The sequence below is a fragment of the Fulvia fulva genome, chromosome 13 (assembly GCF_020509005.1).
Source record: "Fulvia fulva chromosome 13, complete sequence".
Taxonomy (NCBI): Eukaryota; Fungi; Ascomycota; class Dothideomycetes; order Mycosphaerellales; family Mycosphaerellaceae; genus Fulvia; species Fulvia fulva.
This window is the reverse complement of record NC_063024.1, coordinates 1,991,823-2,012,508: the sequence shown is the minus strand read 5'-3', so window position 1 is coordinate 2,012,508 and position 20,686 is coordinate 1,991,823. Positions and strand designations below refer to the sequence as shown.

General features: G+C 45.7%; 3 protein-coding genes across 3 annotated transcripts; 1 reads left to right on the top strand and 2 right to left on the bottom strand.

Annotated features, from left to right (window-relative positions):
* Positions 1 to 1,980: 1,980 nt before the first annotated feature.
* On the bottom strand, positions 1,981 to 2,863 carry CLAFUR5_14610 (Ras-related C3 botulinum toxin substrate 1; the record flags this gene model as incomplete). The annotated part of the gene is made up of 6 exons (XM_047913758.1): positions 1,981 to 2,041; positions 2,104 to 2,336; positions 2,392 to 2,572; positions 2,629 to 2,687; positions 2,739 to 2,771; positions 2,834 to 2,863. 6 exons carry the CDS (start codon positions 2,861 to 2,863, stop codon positions 1,981 to 1,983), a joined length of 597 nt encoding a protein of 198 aa, XP_047769665.1.
* A 1,292-nt stretch (positions 2,864 to 4,155) lies between these two features.
* On the bottom strand, positions 4,156 to 5,535 carry CLAFUR5_14609 (uncharacterized protein; the record flags this gene model as incomplete). Its single annotated transcript, XM_047913757.1, has 1 exon — positions 4,156 to 5,535. One exon carries the CDS (start codon positions 5,533 to 5,535, stop codon positions 4,156 to 4,158), a length of 1,380 nt encoding a protein of 459 aa, XP_047769592.1.
* Positions 5,536 to 6,304: 769 nt separating this feature from the next.
* CLAFUR5_14608 (Mitochondrial intermembrane space cysteine motif-containing protein) lies at positions 6,305 to 6,842 on the top strand (the record flags this gene model as incomplete). Its single annotated transcript, XM_047913756.1, has 2 exons — positions 6,305 to 6,516; positions 6,572 to 6,842. The coding sequence occupies 2 exons, from the start codon at positions 6,305 to 6,307 to the stop codon at positions 6,840 to 6,842; spliced, it is 483 nt and encodes a 160-aa protein (XP_047769593.1).
* Positions 6,843 to 20,686: the final 13,844 nt, after the last annotated feature.

Below are 20,686 nucleotides of genomic sequence, written 5' to 3'. Positions count from 1 at the left end.
TGTTTCGTAGTTCTCTCTTATTAGAATATATTAAATAGGTACGAGTTGCGTAGTAGTAGAAGACGGCGGATCACACGAAAGACAAAGAAGGACCTAATAGGATAGCGTGTATCTATATATAGTATCGCCGGTGTTAGTATAGGTAGATGCTAGGTGTCCGGATGTTTGCTAGCCTATAGGCTAGCAAACCCTAATCACGTGATCTAGTCACATGACACACCCACACCTATATGCTTGTCCTACGGCCTATATGTTCTTAATAGAATAGGTGCTGCTCTCTTTCTTATAAACCTAGTCTTGTTCTCTATTTTTGTAAGTTAAGGGACAGGTTAGCTACCCTTAGGTAAAAGGATATATTCGGTCGTACACGATCGGATCGAAATGGGATAAAACAAACGCGAGGTTAATAGCGGAGAGGATGGCTATCCGCCGGGAAGGGGAGGAAAGTCGAAGGATCGTATTAGTACTAAGACACTATAGCGTAACTCTCTTAGTAGAGGGGGTTTCTAAGACACTACGGCTCTCTTAGAATAAACAGTTAGTCGATACGAACGCGATGTCCGGAGAGCGACTCTTCTTAGTAAGCTCGCCTACTTGTCTAAGGTATTAGTATAGGCTCCCTGACTCGGAGTCTAATAGTGCCTTACTAGGCTCTTTCACGTCTTATATACACCTATAGCACGGCTATAGCTTCCTATATAATACGGGTGCGGCCTCTAGTCTGCCTTCCTTTTGTTCTAAAGAGGAATAACTCTAATACGACTTTGTCGAGGGTGAAACACCGAGTTACTAACCCGGGCTTATAACCTATTAAATAGGTACGAGTTACGTAGTAGTAGAAGACGGCGGATCACACGAAAGACGAAGAAGAACCTAATAGGATAGCGTGTATCTATATATAGTATCGCCGGTATTAGTGTAGGTAGATACTAGGTGTCCGGATGTTTACTAGCCTATAGGCTAGTAAGCCCTAGTTACGTGATCTAGTTACATAACATACCCATACCTATATGCTTGTCCTACGGCCTATATGTTCTCAACAGGACCCTATTATTACTCGTTTAACCGTTAAAAATAGTAATTTAGGTACTATAACTTAGTTAATACAGTACAATATAATACAGTATAATAGCACTGAATAACTATACCCTCGACGGGAACGTACAAACATTAGACCTGCGATTTCAAGGCAAGTCGCATATATATACAGAAACAGCTAGCACGGCGCGATGAGGTGAGGCTCCCGAGTCCCGATCACTGAGGTGCTCCGAACTGGGCTTGGCAGTGATGTGGGTCCCGGTCCCGGTCCCGGTCCCGGTCCCACTTTGTCTCAAATTCCCAATGTCTCATCACGATTCATGGACGCATTTGCTTCGGATGAGGTACCTCACTGGATCTGGATCCTTGCTCTGACCTCACATTATTATGATCATCAGTTCTACCCATCGCTTGCGGTTTTTATAGCAGTCAGTACAATTTACGCATTGCATGGCCTGCAGAGATGAGATTGTGACAAGGCATCTGCCGGGTTTTATCAAAACTGGCAGACGATTCTCGGCATCTCAGGTGGAAGTGTGGGCATCAATATTGAATTCGAAGTATCTACAACGACAATCAGTGAGGCTCGTTCCTTCTTTCGCGGCAAGCCCGCCGCAGTGCATGCTGGATTGTCGCAATCCCTTCATCGCCGCATTTGGGGACTGAGCGGGACTATGCGACAGCAGAACTTCCCACTCACGCCGCTGTCGTAAACGCCACAGAACGCCTAAACACTCGACCGCAGCTGACATCCCGTGGGTGAATCTCGCGAACTGTCAACCTCTATAAAAGTGCTCATGGCCTCGCTGCCTGCTGGTGACGTGGGTACGGAAACTGATGATGCCGTGTGGTGTGTGGATCTGGCGTTTTTCGTGCCAATGAATAAATCCCGGAGATGTGGGTGAAATAGTGCTGTCTGTCGAAGTACTGTGGACGATTCGATCAGAGGATGCTGCACTTGGTCGACTTCTTCTTTTGTGGTGGTCGCGGCGAAATGACGGCCCTAGAACGTTTTGTCAGTATTTCCGCATGCAGTCGTAAGCTTCTTGCCCAGCTTCCACTCACTTGATAGCCTCATCGAACACGCTCTTCAGGTTTCGTTGTGTGAGCGCCGAGCACTCTAGGTATTTGACTGCCCTGATCTCCTTGGCGACCTGCACGGCCTGCTCGTACTGTATTGGTGCCATCTTCCTTTGTCGCAGCTGTTCGCGCACTTCGGGGTCGTCTCGGAGATCGAGTTTCGTGCCGACGAGTATGATGGGTACGCCAGGTGCGTGGTGCTCGATTTCAGGGTACCACTGTGCAGGGTGGGTTAGCGAGAGGTGCAGCGAGCAGGATGTGGGCGTCACCGACTTTTGCCTTGACGTTATCAAATGATGACGGGCTGACTATGGAGAAGCAGATTAGGAAGACGTCGGTCTGTGGGTATGATAGTGGTCGTAATCGGTCGTAATCTTCTTGTCCTGCGGTATCCCATAGTCCTAAGCTGATGGGCTTGTTGTCGACCATGACACTCGCGGAGTAGTTGTCAAAGCTGGGTATACGTGAGCAAGGGCTTACGCGTGGCAGTTGCGCGGCGTGCTGTCTTACACTGTGGGGATGTATTCGCCAGGGAAGGCATTTGTGGTGTAGGATATCAGGAGACATGTCTGATCATCGTCAGTATCGACGTCTCCTCCACGCGCAGAGCAACGTCATACCTTGCCGACTGCACCATCACCTGTGACCACGCACTGTATAGCCCCGTCAGTATCCCACCCTCCTGATCGCCGTGGCCGCAACATGTTTCACGCACCTTCAGCGACTGCGTTGCGGGAGTTGCCATGCTGTCTGCTGTGTCCGCGTCCTTTCACCAGTCCAAGCTCTTTGTCTGTGTCGCACAGCAGAAACAGTCGTGAAGACTGCTGTGGATGTAGGGCAGGCTCAATGGCGCTGTGGTGTCTGCTAGGGGTCCACTTGGGTAGTGTGTGTCTAGTGGCCGGAGGATGTCCCGTCTACCGCCTCTTTGCAGATCCTCTTGCTATTGTCGCCGGAGCTGGAGGGCGTACAATGAATGGGTGTCGGTGGTGTGGCGTGGGCGAAGGACGATTCTGATCGTTGCGGCTTGCTGTCCTATGCGGAGGGAGGTCCAAGGGTCGCGTTGCGGTAGAATCGGCCGTTGCAGTCGGTTGGCTCGCTGTTGCAGCTGGGAATGTTGAGCCGGCCCGACGGTTGAAGGTCTGCCGAGATCTTGAAGCTGAAGCCAAGTGCGGGCAGCTTCGAGTGGTGAGGGTGCTTCAGCGAGAAACATCCAACGACGTCGTTTCTGGTACGGTATGTCGATGGAATAGTGTGGCGAGCGTTTGGTGTGCGGTGTCGCAGAAGTCGACAGAGACGGGACTTGTTGCAGTTAGGCCGGTCTAATCGGCCTCTATGCACGCTACAGCAGAATGGCAAATGCAGAAGTATGGTCCAAGCGCTGTCTCCACCCTCCGCCGAAAGCGTTCGCGGAGAAGGTGTCACGTGTGGGATCTTTCCAGGTTGCCAACAACATCGGTGAACATCATCATCTACGCGCCCAAGTCATCCCTCCTACACCACGCTCCACGTCCAATGACTTCGTCACGACTGCACCATTCGTCGACAACGTGAGCGAGTCTCGTGCTCGCCTCTGGCTGTCGCAACGTGTCTGGCCACGTACAGCGCCTATCTCAACTCTATTCTTGGTGTTCAACAATTCTCTCAGGACCTCACGCTCGTATGGCTACGCACTACGGCATCTCTGTTGATTCCAGTGTCTGCTGACTTAGTGTCGAATTGTCCCAATGCAGTTCATCGTGGAGGAGACTAAGCTGACCAATACTGAAGCCCACAGCAAGCGATGGCTCTTCTCAGATCGATAGCGCCGCAGTGCAAGGTCCAGGGAGACTGTGATTGGTATGGCGCCAGCAGCGGTGACGAAGCTATGCGGCTTGTCTGACGACCCCCAAGCGTACGAGATCGCTTGTACGACGGGCATAATCAGCGACCATAGTCACGATTGCATGAAATGCCTCGCGCTACAGCAGTCTCGGGAATGTTTTGATCAACACTGACGGTGAATGGCACGTGCATTATGCTCATTTACCTCGAGCCACGCTATCCTCTAATATCGATAGGCAACAGCTGCACTCCCGTGACCTCGCTATGCAAAATCTTGGTGCGATCCTCGCAAACCCCATTGATAATGCCCTCAAACACATCGGTAAACACGTACTGCGTGACTCTCTCCCCGGTAGAAGTCTTGATAAGATTCTTCTCCTCAATCTCCGAGGCACTTGCCACGCTCATGAACTCGCCATCAATACCAGTAGTACTATCACCAATAAGGAGATCAGCATCATAAGCCCCTCTATTCACCACCTTCACCCCATTCCCCTTCCTAGAATTCCAAACAACACTCTTAAACTCCCCCTCAGGGAACGTGAGGATATACTTCCCAACCCCTTCAATCACCTCGTTCGGAACTTCAATGGTGACAATGCACACGCCACCGACATCAGAGGCCCAGGTCTTGCAGAACCGGGTGTGCAGCTGCGCGCCTTCGATCTGGGGCGCGAAGGAGAAGGAATGAGTGTTGCCGCTGAAGTCGCCGGGGGATTTGGAGCGGAGGGATCTGATGGCGAAGGGTCCTCGGCGGCAAGGATGGGACCACATGCGCTCGGCGCGGACTCGGGTTGTGCCTTTGTAGAGTGTGGTGTAGCCGAGCTTGTCGGCGGTCTGGGTCGCGGGCATAGGCCCAGTGCCTGGCTTGGGGGTGAAAGGGTGGTTCTTCGCGGTCACTTTTCGGGCTTGTTCTTGTTCTTCGCGAAGCTTGCTTGCTTGGCGCGCCTTGAAGACTTCGAGTGGGCTCTGTGCGGCTGACGATGTAGGAGTGTTAGCGCGTGCGTTACTCGCCTCCCTGCCCCACTGCAGATACTCCCAGCGCACATCCATCATCTCTTCGAGCCACTGTAGAGCAGTCTTAGTGTTGCGGATCGAGTCGTGTCCAGGCGTCATCAGTTGATCGACGAGCTTGTTGCTTGCTCCCAGTTTCTCAAGGGTCTTGCGCATGTCGCTCGAAGCGCTGGATTGAAGAGCGCGCTCGGCAATGCACTCCTGTGCGAAGTTGCGGAAGTCCATGCTCTCGACAGTGGTGCCGGCTTTGCTCCATCGATGGTATATCGCGTTGGATGCATTTGCAGAAAGGCCAATGTATAGCAATGCAGCGGCCGACTCGAGGTCAAGGGGTACCTGAATTTCCTCGTCTGGCTCGGTGGTGGTATTGTCAGGGCGGCTAGGCGAATCTGTCATGGTGAGAACCCCCAAGCCATGCGTACTGGAAGAACCAGACGATGGCCCAGATACAGCCAACTCATTTAAGGAAGACCTGTTCTCGAAGCGGCCTCTACGGATTCGTACGAGCCCAGCGGGAGTGCCCTGACCAGGCTGTGAAGGACTCGACGGCTCGGAGCTGCTGAATGTTCGTTTTCCTGACATCTTTGCTTTCTTTCCTGTCAGTAGTAGGTTCCGCTATATGTGTGGGAGAAAAAGAAGAAGAAGAAGCTCCAGGTGAAATCTTTGATGTCAAGTAAGACGCTGTCCTCACGCTTTAAAATTTGCTGCAAAGTGCAGAGAATGTTTCAGAAGAAACAACGCACAAACCATTTGCAGGGAATCCTTCTTCGAATGGAGGGATGGACGCAAGATGGGTCTGCTCGAGGCGCAAAACATACAACTTTCACGTTTGCTCCAGCAGTGCCTGTGAGGCGGACGATGCAAAGCCGCAGCAGCGCATGACGGTCGCGCGGTGGACGTGTCGGCGTGCGGTGTAGGGTACTGTCTTTGGCAATGGGACTACTATGTAGGCGTCAAGGTCGATGTGGCTTTCGACCGTACTCCATGCAAGACGTAATGTTACACTGATGTCTATCCGGTCCAGGTCATTGAGGCGTTCAGTCCTCCACTAGGCGACGAGATATCGATCAAGTCTGTCCCGAGACGATGAGCATAGACTGAAGCCGCATGTGAAGATTGATGTCGAGTGAGTGACAAGCAGGCGTGAAGTGCTTCGATCGTGTTCGAAAGCTCGGCAGACTTGCGCAGGGGTGCACCAACCAATCACACGCCTTGCATTGAGCACAACTCCCGACTGCCGACGTTTCTTCGCCATCACCACCAATGAGGTGCCACTTGATCACTCTTCACAACCTCATCTACCAACGAATCCATCAACCACACCCTCCACAACCACACACCAACAGCAAACATGCCTCGCCAATCCCGCGGACCAGCTCCTCGCGCTCCCCCAAGCCGCCCAGTCGCCGCACCCCAGCGACCAGCAGCACCCGCCCAACCCGCCCAAACCCGTCAAGCATCGACAGTCAGCCACCCACCAGCAGGCCAACAGCAAGCCCAGGCACCACCCCAGCAAACCAGCGGCGGCAGCGGTCTCTTCGGCCAGATGGCCAGCACAGCAGCGTAAGTCACATCCCCCCATCCCTTTCCCACAACTCCTGCTAACCCATCGTCTCAGCGGTGTCGCAGTCGGATCCTCCATCGGCCACGCAGTCGGCGGCTGGTTCGGCGGCGGCAGCTCCGCGCCAGCCCAGCAAGAGGCCGCACCGATGCAGGCGGCAGATCAATCCCAGTACGGTGCTGCGCAGATGAACAGTACTCCAAGCGTGTGTGGGAATGAGGTGCAGGGTTTCAAGAGGTGTATGGATGAGAACCAGGGCAATTTGACCATTTGTGGGTGGTATATGGATCAGCTGAAGGCGTGTCAGCAGGCGGCCAGTCAGTACTAGATGGAGAAGAGCGTGGAGAGAAGGGAGTGGAAGGTGGAAGGTGGAAGGTGGAAAGTGTACATATTCGCATGAGGGGGAGTTGCGATGGGAGGGGTTCTGGGAAGATGATAAGGTCGACCTGGGGTGCATAGATTGAGCAATACAGCCATCTCTCCTCTGGCCGCTTGGGCAATTTTCGCGTTCTCACAGCGTGATGTCTACCGAGCAACACGTAGGGCACCAATACGGCAAGTGAAGCTGCGCACATCAACCCGGCGGGCACAAATACGGCAAGTGAAGCTGGAAATCTCAAGCAGGTGTACTTCGCGCCAGCCTACACCCCGCTTCGCCCCTACCACAGCCGACCATGGCACCTGCGGCGCACGCCATCAATCGAAGAAGCGACATTGCACCGCAGAGGGCTCTTGTTTACGCCATTCGAAGTCGTCGAGACTTGCATCTTTCTTCCGACTTTCTTGTTCCCTTCTTTACACCATCCATCAACATACAACTCCAACATCCAGCATCCAGCATTCAGCATCACCACCAACAATCCATACAAGATATCACCCACAGCCGACATCTCACGCGACAGGCTTGGACTCATCATTCACCGGCCGTGTTCACCATGAAGCTCGCGGTTCTCTTCCTCGGTGCGCTTGTCACTGGATCGAATGCTGGCCAGATGCGTTTCAGCTCCTTCTCCGCTACCGACTCCTCGCCAGACGAACACAATGTTAAATTCTTTGTTGAATACACGGATGAACCCTTCGAACCATCCTATGATTCCAGCTTCAGGCATTGCGAACTCTCTTGGTCTGGCAACAACCCTTCCTCCTGCTTCACGCGGTGCAGCGACATACCCCTTTCTGGCTTTACGTGGCAAGCCCGGGTGACGCCTGGATCTTGGAAGAGTGCGAGAGACTTCAAGCTGGACCTGCAAGAGCTTCACAATGCTACGCTCAGTGAGATCACGAATTTCGTTATCAACAAAGGTTCGCCCGTACTATCGAACGCCATTGTTTTAACCCTAATCGTATTAAGCCCGAGTACCTTATTACTTAGGGGGGCCTAATTAGATAGAGCTACGAAGCCTATAGGCGTGGATAACTCCGGCCGGTTATAGTAAAAGTCTATAATAGCGGCGGCCGCGTGTTTAAATATGTTCTTAGCCGGTTACTAGGTCTTACTATCCTCCTTATTCTAATATCTAAGCTATTTTACCTTATACTAAGTGTCTACTTTACGCTTCTGCTCCTTCTTCACTTTACCTACTCGCTTACGGGTATATATATCTAAGATCTTCTCTACCTTATATATCTATATATATAGGTATTACGACTATATTAGCGACTATATCGGCTTCGATAGTATCGGGCTCGATAGTTATCGGCGGTAGTAGTACTAGATACTAGCCTTCGAGTAGTAGGAAGTCGGGATGATCGGCTCGCTAAAGTAACGAGGTATAAAAGCAGTTATCGAGTCCTACTATAGCGTCCGATAATCTTAGTTTATATAAGAGCTTAGCTAGTATAACTTCTATAATCTAGTACGGGCTAGCGTACCTTCTATCGAGCTTCTTAGATAGTCGAGTCGTACGGATGTTCTTAGTACTTAGGTATACCTAGCCGCCTACTTTATAGTCTAGCGGGATGCTTCGGTAGCGGTTTACTACTTTAGCTTAGAGAGCTTATAATATCCGTATATTTCCTTAAAGGTGCTTATAAAGGTCGCAAATCCGGCGTATAAAGGCTTTAGCCGATCGCGTATCTAGTCGCTAGAGAGTAGTTAGTCCTCCCTCTTTTCTAGCGCTTAGGTCTACGCGCTCTATAAACTTAGGGTTATAGCCTAAAGTAGCGTAGAATAGCGACATACTAGTAGTTTTAGAAAGGTGGTTATTAATCGCAAACTAAGCTAGACAAAGCTATTCTACCTAGTCATCTTGTACCTCGTAAGTAAATATATAGAGATACTATTCTATTACTTAGTTAGTACGTTCCGACTGTCTATTAGTTTCTAGGTAGTATAAAGAACTTAGCTTACGACTTATACGAAGCATCTTATAAAGTTTCTTCTAGAAGGTAGCAACCTATTATTTGCCGCGGTCTAAAGTAATAGTATTAGGAAATCCGCGTCGGGAGAATATATACTTAAGGAAAAGTCTTGCCGTACTCTATATAGTTATCGCTCCGATCGGAATCAGCTCGACTTCCTTCGTTAGCCTATCTATTACGGTTATAATATTGTTATAGGTTATACTATCGAGGGTACTATTAGGAAGTCCGACTACGAAGTCTACCGCGATATACCTCTAAGGTCGGTCCGGTACTAAAAGTAGGTATAATAATCTAGGTAGCTAGGAGTATAGAGATTTCGTCGTACGGTATATACGGTAATTCGCGGTATATCTACGTACTAATCTTACTAAGCTAGGCCAGTAGAATTCTCGTACTACGAGTTTATAGGTTCGAGCTCGTCCTAGATGTCCTACTACTAGAGCGTTATAATTTATTCTAATAAGCCGAGTCCGTAGGGCCTAGTTATCGGGTACCTATAGGCTCTAACTATCGTACTAGTCTCGTATATATAACATATTACTATCTACCTTATAGTACGTAGGGTGTATCTTCGCCTTCTATAAGAGTAGAGGGATAGTACTATCTTTCCGTAGTATCTCAATTGCCGCCTTAAGTTCTTAGTCTAGGGCGTAAGTAGTCGTTATACGGTACTCGAGTTTAGCTTCGACTTCGGCTTTATTCGTAGTCTATACTTCCTAAGCTAGTACTAGCTATGTTTATAGTACCTGTTCTAGTTCTAGAATAAACTCGATTGCTTTAGGATTTAGGGGAGTCGTCTCTTCTTCTTCGGGCGTATCTTGGATAGTAGCTCGTATAGAGTCGATCTTAAGGAATCGCTCTAGGGAAAGTAATATCTAATACTAGTACTAATTTCTCGGATCGTCCACCCTCTATAGAAGGTCCTAGCTACGTCTCGTTAGGCTGTCTAGCTTCGTTCCTTATATACCTAGGCGGTATATAATCTAGAAGTTAAATTGTAATAGAAATTCTACCTATCGCGCTTATCGGCGATTTAGCTACTTCGTAGTTATAAAATACTCGAGGTTCTTATAGTCTATAAACACTTTGACTAGATTGCCGTCCTCGTCTACTTTATAAGTAAGCTCCGGACGCTACTCTTCGAATACTTTAATAATCGCGAGGAGTTCCTTATCGTAGATCTTATTAAACGTGTACGAGTTACGTAGTAGTAGAAGACGGCGGATTATACGAACGACGAAGAAGGACCTAATAGGATAGCGTGTATCTATATATAGTATCGCTAGTGTTAGTAGAGGTAGATGCTAGGTATCCGGATGTTTGCTAGCCTATAGGCTAGCAAACCCTAGTTACGTAATCTAGTTATATAATATACCTACACCTATATACTTGTCCTACGGCCTATATGTTCTCAACACTCCTACTTAGGCTATATAGTCTCCTAAAATCCCTTTACGTAAGCTAGAGCTACCTTATAAAGTTTTAGAACTACTAGCTATTAAGGGGCTTTATTAACCTATTAGTAGCTATATCCTTTCTATAGTAGTAGTCCACTATAATCTTTATCTACCACTAGAGATGTCTAACAGGGTTATATATAACATCAATATGCTTTGACCTTTTATATATATAGGTATCTTTAACAAGCGTTAAAGCGGCTTAGTTATTACCTATAAGCTTAACTAGCCTTAGCTCGTCAATAGTACCCTTGCTTGCCCTTACACTCGGCTAGAAAGAGCTCTTTCCTACTAGTTCTAGGCACCCCATTTCCCTAAGGACAGTAGCAAGAAATTGTGACTACTTTACGGCTATGTTTATAGCTATAAACTTAGCTTCTATTATTAATATTATAATAGACTTCTACTTCCTACTTATCTAGGACATAGGTGATCTATAAAGGAACTATACGTATCCTAGAATTGAGACTCTATCCACTTTGTCTATAGCGTAGTCAGAGTCCGAGTATCCCTAGAGATTGCCCCCTCCCTTTCTATATATAAGACCTAGGTCTAGGTACGACCGTAGGTATCGGGAGAGCTTCTTTAAAGTCTTTATATACTACTACGAGGGATCAGTAACATATAAGCTAACTCTTCTAAGGGGGAATACTAAGTCTAGCCTTGTTATTGTTATTAGCTATATCTAGGTACTATTATAGCTCTAGTAATCCTGTTTGTTATACCTCTTATCTATAGGAGCCGTAGGCACTAAATACTCGTAGCTCTCTATAGGTAAGTAGGTTAGCGTAGCCTTCTCTCTAGCTATGTTTATCTTAGCTAAGTTAGCGTAGATATAGTGTCCTTAATTAAGCTTTAAAGTGCCTTAGGACCTGTCTCTTATAATCCTTATTCTAAGGATCTTTGTAGGTTCACTAAGATCTTTAAATCTTAAACACTTTTCTAAGCTTAGCCTTAAACCACTAAACATCTAATAGCTTCGGAGCTGTAATAGGTATATCATCTATATAGGTAAGGACTATAAGGTCTCTATCCGTATAGATAAGTAGACATAGATCTACCTAGGACTAGGTAAATCTAATCTTCTCTAGCTTTGTAACACAGAGCTTATTCTAGTCTCTAGCTGCTGACTTAAGCCTATAAAGGCTTCGTAGGACCTTAAACACTATGTTTAGAGGTACTTTAACTCCTAGGGGTGGGATTATATAGATGTCTTTAAGAAGGCTACTTTAGGTAAAAGCATTATTTATATCTACTAGGTGCATCTCGAGATCTCTCTTATACACTACTGCCATAAATACTCGGAGAGTATTATGTCTAACAGTAGGTGTAAAGGTCTCTTCGAAGTCAACCCTATATTTCTATAAAAACCCTCTTATAACTAGTCTTGCCTTAAACTTCTTAATAGCTCTACTAATCATTCTTTTTACATTAAAGACCTACCTAGAAGTAATTAGATTCGCACCCTTTAGCGGTACAACTGCTTCCTAGGTATTGTTGCTTACTAAGGTAATAAGTTCGTTCTCGATTGCCTCTCTCTATATATGTCCCTATTTAGGGTCTCCTACGGCTACCTTATAGGACTTTAGGATTAGTACTTCCTACTAATAGGCTATGGCCTGCCTAACAGTAGCAAATATATATTCTTCTACGTCGTTTAGAATCTCCTCTACCTAGCTTATTGTAGTGTCTAGATAGAACATCTAGGCGATAAGAGCCTTATAGTGTTTAGCCTTATACTCTTTATAGTTATTATCTCCGTCCCCCCTTAACCTCTTATTACCTACAACCTAAGGTAGCGCTAGGTGTTTAGATAGGTCGAACTAAACGACATCTTCTTTTTCTTTTATTAGAGTACCCTGATCTCTAAACTTCTAGTATTCCCTAATGTCCTTTAGAGGAGGGGGAAGTTATATAAATAGCGGTTACTATAGTGTTAATGACTTTGGTAGGTTCTGTATAGATCTACCGTTATCGGCCTTCGACAGTATTAAATCCGCCTTAATATTTTCTCCTAGCCTTCGTAACGGTGTCTTTGATAATCCCCTATCGGAAAATTTCGCCCTAAAGGGCTTCCTCCTAACAGGATTGCGCTATAGCGCTCGACTCGGCTAGTTAGTAAAGGTGATACTAAGATCTATATCTCCCCCCTTCTTATTCTTAAACTAGTCGACGTGACTATATGCTTTTATAGCTTTTATATCGGGATCCTAGAACAGCTATTGTTTTGTAGTGTTTTCTAAGTAGCCTATAAACACGGCTTCTTTTCCTCGGTTTATCAACTTGTCTCTCCTTAAGCCTTAAGGTTAGGCTCTTAGGTCTATATAGACTATAGCTTTATATCCCTAGACGCGGAAATAGTCGACTGACGGTACTTAGCTAGTAAAGGCTTCTTCTAGTAAAAGAGCAATACTATTAATAATCGGACTATTAGGCAGTCTGTTTCTAATTATAGTCTATACTTATAAAGCTTCTAGCCAGAACTTGACTAGTATACTAGAGTCTTTAAGTATAGCCCGGACTGTGTTCTTAGAGGCTTGAATTAACCTTTCTATAGGTCTATTTTGAAGAGAGTTATAGGGATCAGTTATGTCTATCTAAGTGCTAAACTCCTTCTCCTACTCTTTTAGTAAGGCGAGAATTTCCTTTATACTATTACTACGGATCGTAGACAGAAAGCACCTTGACTACCGTTCTGCCTAGACCTTCTAATCCCGTAGGGCTATAGGAGCGTCGCTCCTAGCCTTTAAAGGGATTACCTACTTCTTCCTAGAGAAGTTGTCTACAATCTTAAGCTAATATTTGTATCCTAGCCTAGAGACTACGCCCTAAAAAGGCCTATAGATGTCAATAGAGATGAGGACTAGCCTCTCCCCTTTCCTCTCTATAGTAGGTCCTTTGAACTTCCTTATTTTTATAAGGGAGCAGACCTTACAATTCTAGTGTTTAGAAGGAATAGGAATAGGATCTTTCTTATTAGTAACTCTATATAGGTTTCTTAGCAGTCCCTTACTAAGGTGTATATATCTTCTATACTATAGCTCCTACTAATCTTCGGACTTAGTGTTAGCTATAGCGGTACCGTCACGTTCTTAAGAGAGTATACTAGTATACTATAGCTTAAGAATTTCCGAGATCGAGTAGATAAACGGTACTCCTCCTCGAAGTTTAGTCTAGACAACGGGTTTACTAGACAAGAATTTTAGGGTGAAACTGGGTAGTTAGACAGCAAACTGTTAGCTAAACTAATTCCACAAAACAAGACTAACTCTAAGGCTAGGAACAAATAGGACATTTTCTAAGACAATTTGCTTTTTAGAAGGACTACCTATTACTACACTTCCTATATATATAGCTTGTAGATAGCCACCTCTAACCTTGATCCACTTCCTCTTTTAAAGAGGCTTTAGTGTCCTAAATAGTGAATCTTAGTCAGTTATATATAATGATGTATAAGAGTCAAGTAACTACTCGGACGAGGGGTACTTCCCTTTAGCTTCTATAGTAGAATAGGCAACCTTATTAACATCATTATCTTCTAATAGTATCTTAGAGTTTAATACGTCTTCCTAGGTTATATAGGCCCTTGTAGGCTTCTTACTAGAGGAGGACTTTGGCTTACAGCTCTCCTTTATCTACTTTATAAGGTCCGTTATTACCTTAAGGACATTACGAAGGTTTAGTAATAATGACCGCCTACGAAGTAGTGACGGTTATCTCTTAGTAGGGTAGGTAACCCTAGCTAGTTTATCCTTGTTCCTAATAGCCTACTAAGCTATAGAAAGGTATAGGCACTTGCTTATAAAATAGTCACTATTATAGAGATAGTACGTAAGCTTACCCTAGAAACCCTTCTTAGCGAATATAGCTGTCCCTTAATAAATTATTGATTCTTGCTTCTCCCTAAGAATTACAAGAATGTCTTATAGTAAGAGATTTACCTAGGTATCAATTATATTGCGAATTGAGCCAAATGAGTCTAGTAGAGCTACTAAGAGTTACTAGATCTTTCTGTCCTTAGTCTTGATGTCTTAGAACTAGGACGAGATTAAAACAGCCCTCCTTACAATTAAGCTAAGCTCCTACTAGGCGTCATCTATTAACTAGTCCTCTATTATTACAAAATTAGTGTATTACTAAAGTAAACTTCTTCTAGTAGCGAGAAGTCTTCTCTTATATTTAGCTTTAGCCTATTCCTATAACGCCTTTATATACCGGATCTCGTATATTATCTCTTAGTTATCTGTCGACAGACAGATATACATCTTATATACTAACCCTAAGCTTAGCTACTATACCTAGTTTTGTTCTCTATTTTTGTAAGTTAAGGGACAGGTTAGCTACCCTTAGGTAAAAGGATGTATTCGGTCGTACGCGATCGGATCGAAATGGGATAAACCGAACGCGAGGTTAATAGCGGAGAGGATGGCTATCCGCCGGGAAGAGAAGGAAAGTCGGTCGGTAGGGATCGTGTTTCTAAGACACTATCTCGTATTAGTACTAAGACACTATAGCGTAACTCTCTTAGTAGAGGGGGTTTCTAAGACACTACGGCTCTCTTAGAATAAACAGTTAGTCGATACGAACGCGATGTCCGGAGAGCGACTCTTCTTAGTAAGCTCGCCTACTTATCTAAGGTATTAGTATAGGCTCCCTAACTCGGAGTCTAATAGTGCCTTACTAGGCTCTTTTACGTCTTATATATACCTATAGCACGGCTATAGCTTCCTATATAAGGCGGGTGCGGCCTCTAGTCTGCCTTCCTTTTGTTCTAAAGAGGAATAACTCTAATACGACTTTGTCGAGGGTAAAACACCGAGTTACTAACTCGGGCTTATAACCTATTAAATAGGTACGAGTTACGTAGTAGTAGAAGACGGCGGATCACACGAACGACGAAGAAGGACCTAATAGGATAGCGTGTATCTATATATAGTATCGCTAGTGTTAGTAGAGGTAGATACTAGGTGTCCGGATGTTTACTAGCCTATACACTAGTAAACCCTAGTTACGTGATCTAGTTATATAACACACCTACACCTATATACTTGCCCTACGGCCTATATATTCTTAACAGATCTCGTAATTATACTCCTAGGAGCTTAGCTTCTTCGAATAAAAAGCTATAGGATATAATACTCCCTACTCGTCGTATTATAAGAGTACACTTATATTAATAAAGTCTAAGGAGTTAGTCTCGACGACGGTCTACCTACCCGGTATATAGTATACTAGTATACCCGCCTTACTAAACGCTACTTTTAACGCCTCGAATGCCCTCTAGCAATTATTAGTCTAATTAATTCTACGGTTCTTATAATTACTAGGCCTATCTAACTTCGTTAGGTTAGTTAATAGGGATTTAATACGAGAGAAGGCCTCGATAAACCTGCGGTAGAAGTTCGCGAATCCTAGGAAGGCTTAGACATCCTTAAGATTAGTAAGTACTTCCTAGGTCTATATATATTCCAAGTTCTCCGGGTCTATCTCGATGCCCTAGGGTATAATAATAAGGCCTAGATATTTTATACGTTCCTAGTAGAACTCGGACTTATCGATATTAATAGTAAGCCCGGCATCTCGTAGCTTAATTAATACCTTTCGTACGTATTCGACGTGCTCCTCTAGAGTGTCGCTAAAGATAAGGACGTTATCTAGATATACTAACACAAAGTCATCTAGATGTTCTTATAGAACCTTATTAATATATAACTAAAAGGTTACGGGTCCGTTATAGAGGCCGAACGGTAATACGAGGCATTCGTATATACCGTAGCGTATTACGAAAGCTATTAGCTACTCGTGCCTTTCCGCGATACGTAACTTATTAAAGGCTACTATAATATCTAGTTTCGTAAAGTACTTCTTTCCCTATATACGGTTAAGCGTTTCCTATATCAATAGAATAGGATAGCGATTCTTAATAGTAATAGCGTTTAGCCTACGGTAGTTAATATATACTCGTAGCCCTCCTCTAGGCTTTCTTACTACTAATACCGGTACCGGTGACTAGCTTGTTTTCTAACCGGCCTTACGTACCTTGTCTTCTAAAGTCTCTTCGAGTAATTATTTCTTAACGGCTTTATTCTCCTTCTCGGCTAGTCCGTATAGCTTTCGATATAGCGGTTCTTAAGGTCTACCGGGTTTAATATAAATCTCGTAGTCGACACCTAGTCGGTAAGATAGGAGTCCCTCGTAGTCCTTTACTAAGAAAGCATCTATAATGTCGTAGTATATAGATAGATAGATTTGTCATTCCCCTGTTCTAGGACCCTATCCGGCCTATATAGGTATATATCTATTGTTATATACAAAGGGAAACCCGAATAGGTGAAAACCCTTCCCGCCCCCGACTACTCCTTGTCTAGATTAGCTTTCCCTCTGAACGTACGTAGTCTATGTCACTACCCCGTTAGCCCCCGCTCCTAGCCGGTCTCGTCGCGCTGCGTCGTGTCCTCTCTTCCTACACTGCTCCTACTAGGCGGTACTGTTCTAGCCAGCCCTTCTCTAGTATCTAGTTCGTAATACGCCGTAGGTCTTTAGCGTTGTTAAGAAGTGCCCCAATCGTCCGGTTCCTCGCCTTTGCTATCCACTCCCCCCTTCCTAGCGACTACCTCGGACAGACGAGGAGTGCGTACCGTACGTTCTAGGAGCGATAGCCGTAGGGGCAGCTAGTATTCGTGTATCCTAGAACCTTCCTCTATAATAGGTACCCCTAGAGGCCGATGTGTTCGCTTCGCAGTTGGGTTGCTATGCTACTCTATGCCCTCGTAAGGCGGTAGTGGATAAGCTTCGGGGGGTACTTGACCGCGGATTTTGTAGCTAACTATTCCTTAGGTTGTCCCGCTAGCTAAGGGCGTCTACTATGCCCTATAACCTGGTTGTTCTACCTCTCTTTCTATAGTTGCTCTATAAACGATTTCTTACCTTCCTATTATATTGCTAGCTGTTCGTCCCTTACCCGGTAGTTCGGCTCGTTTCCGGGTCGAATACCCTTATACGCTAGTACTGATTCGCGGGCCCTTACGACTATACTAGCGATGACCTTCTATACTAGGTACTGTGCCGACTTGCCTAAGTAGGAGGTCCGTAGTCCCTAGATGTATAGGTCGATCGGCGGTATAGCGGTCTCGTACTTAAGCATCCTCGTTAGTGTCGACTTATATGCCCCGGTGACCTTCCTTAGGCATTGGTTTTGGATCTTCGCTAGCGGCGCGACGAGTCCCTTCGATAGGTAGGCCCTCTCGCCTAAGGACTACACTTGGCTACTATAGGTAAGGACTGGCCGTATAATAGCCGTATATAGAAGTCGTGACTACCGGAAGTCCGCCCCCTATATAGACGTAGTGAGCCTCTAGTATGATGCTATATTCTGTTCAGCTTTCCGTAATATTGCCTATACGTGCTTCCTCTACCGTAGCGCCGGGTCCACCTATAGTCCGAGGATCCTAAGCTGATTTGCCGGGTTAGTCGTATGCCCCTATATCTAGATAGAAGCTTGTATATTGTGGAACCGTGGCCGGCGCGTAAAGTGTATCAGATTGTACTTTTCTAGGGCAAACCGAGCCCCGTGCCTCCTAGCCTAGTCCTCGCAGATCTTGTGCTTCTCTTCTAGTAGCCTATAGTTCTCCTTAGTCGAGGAAGACCACGCTAGGATGTTTGTGTCGTCTACGAAGCCGCTCGTAGCGGTGTTCTAGGATTCTAGGGCTGGGAGCAGCGTCGCTATAAAGAAGAGGAACAGAATAGGTACTAGCGTTAAGCCTTACGGGATTCTAGTATAGACTGCTTAAAATGGGCTTCTGTACTAGCCGACTAGGATCGACGTACTACGGTTTTAGAGGTAGGACCGTACGAAGTTAACAAGCCACTTAGGGAGTCCTTTCGACCTTAGGATGTAGAGAAGCCGCGGGTATGACACGTAGTCGAAGGCTCCCGATATGTCTAGTAAGGAAGGAATCGTATTTAGTAAGCTAGCTACGAGATAAGGTGACAAGTCTTAACCGCGCTTTCCTACTCATCTAGCACTACCGTGTAGCCTCGTTTCGAGAGGTTAGCCCGGAGCAAAAGCTTCCCTCTACGCCCTCCCTCCCTGTTTGCTCCTTAAGCCAATATCCACCTCTATAGGCCTAAGCCCTTTAGTGCTCTCTATTGACCGACATGCGCATCCGTCCTCTCGGGCTATATAGACAGTATTAGCCGTCGCTACTAGTGTATACTACGCCCTAGGTTTTGACGCCCTTCGCGTTACCGTAGCCTATCTCTAGAAAGCGGCCGTCTATGCCTCGCAGGTTTGCTCGGGGCATACACTACGCCGGGTAGCGTACTCCTTGCGTTTCCACCTACTAACCAATATGAAGTTCCTTATCACCCTGCCCTCGATCCTCCCCGATTATAGAACTAATCCACTTGTATTGTACGTCTTTTCCCCGTCCTAATAGCCGTCTTTTCCTTGCTCAGGCTATCGTCTTTTCCTCGTCGCAATCTACTATGTCAGACTAGGTACGTTGTGTAGCGGGACAGGCAGTGCCTTAGGCAAAACCCTCGTTCCTATACCGGGTGTTTAATAGGCCCTTATAGGCTTCGTCGCGTATCTACCTACCCACCGCATTGCCCGCTAGCAAACACTAGATTGTTTCGTAGTCCGCTCGACGCCGTTGCATAGTCCGCTTAGTTGTTGTTCTATAGTCCGCTCGTCTAATGTTCGTCGCTTAGCCCGCTCGGTTTGCGGTCTCCGGAGGTGAAAATTCTATACTTATACTAGAGGTGTCCTGTCGAGCGTATAGGCCACGGTTCCGCGCCCTTCTTACACGTAGAAAGAAGAGGGACTCGCTCCCGACACGAGTACACGCTCGTCGGATGGTTTTTATACCCGTTTTGCTAGTAGTCCTCTGTTCGCCGCGGCTTCGCCTACGTTACGCGCCCGTCGCGCCTACGACGCTCTAGCGTGAGAATACTTGGCTCTCTCGTAGCTAGACGAGAGGTTCGTAGCCGACACCACGTACAGGTGATTCTCGTCGTCGACCTGTCGTAGTATATAGGCGGGAGCTTCTCTTTAGGATTGTAGTTAAACTACTTATTTAAGAACTGATCTAGGTCATTAGCTACTATCGCGCTTAGTTTGAGGCTATTATCGTTATTATCGTTATCCTCGCGCCCCGTAGGTATAATATAGAAGTACTCGGCCCTAGGCCGATACGCGTACATCTCCTATACGCGCTACGAGACTTCCTAGTAATCTACCTCTTTATCTACCTCTAGAGCGGATATATTTAGCTCCGCCCCTCCGGCTATAAATCCTACTAATTCGCTAGTAAAGGGCTTTAGTCTATATTTCGTTTACTAGGTTCTACCGATATAGTTTAGAGATTATACTATTGTCGATGTCTTATTATATAGATAGTGACCGAAGTAGTAGTCAGATCTAAACGCCACCTCGCTAGTTTTCTAGAAGATGTACGGGTTATACACGGAGAGCTACGGTAGTCTAAAGACAATATTGTATTCGAGGTCGGTAACGTAGTATAGTATTAACTCGTAATAACCGCTAATAACTACGTCTATAAGGGCTATATATATGATCTGACGCGCTATAGCCAATCTATCTCCTAGTTTTAATCGTCTATTCTTCGTTAAAGGGATTAAGGGGTTTATATATTTACGTATAAATTTCTAATTAAGAAAGAGAGAGGTAGAGGTAGAATCTATAAGGCCGCGAGCCTTTTTATATTATATTATTACGGGTAATACTATATAAGGGTATATAGCTAGTTATTGTTTATCTAGTATATATACCGATATCTTAAGCTCCTTACTATAGTCCGTCTCTTATATTCTATATCTCTTAATCTTATACTCTTTCTGTCTTAGAAAGTTCGGTTACTAACCGCTATCTACTACGCTTAGATAGCGGTCGTACTATTTCCCTGTTACTATAGGTCGGTAGTAAGGGAGCTAAGGTTCGGGTTAGCGTTCGCGTTGTTTCGTAGACGTAGAGGGCGGTAGTCGCCGTCGTAACTATATATCGGGCATTTGGGTTTCGTTAATATATACGAGCCTATACGGTAGCGGTAGTACTTACCCTACTTCTTAAGGTCCTTACGCTACTTACGGTTTAATAAAGGTAGGTTCTATAAGTGAACCGGTAGGTCCTCCTTCTTCTTTATACCTACGTATTATAGTAGTCGCTAGACGATTATAGCGGTTATACTAGTAGCTACGGCGCCTACGGCATTACTACCGCCCTATACGCCGTTATTGTTCGAATTAGGGTTGCTATATAGGCGCTCCTTCTATAGATATAGCCGGTCGGTCTCGTAGAAGCTCTTATCTAATACCGTGTATTCCTTAATAA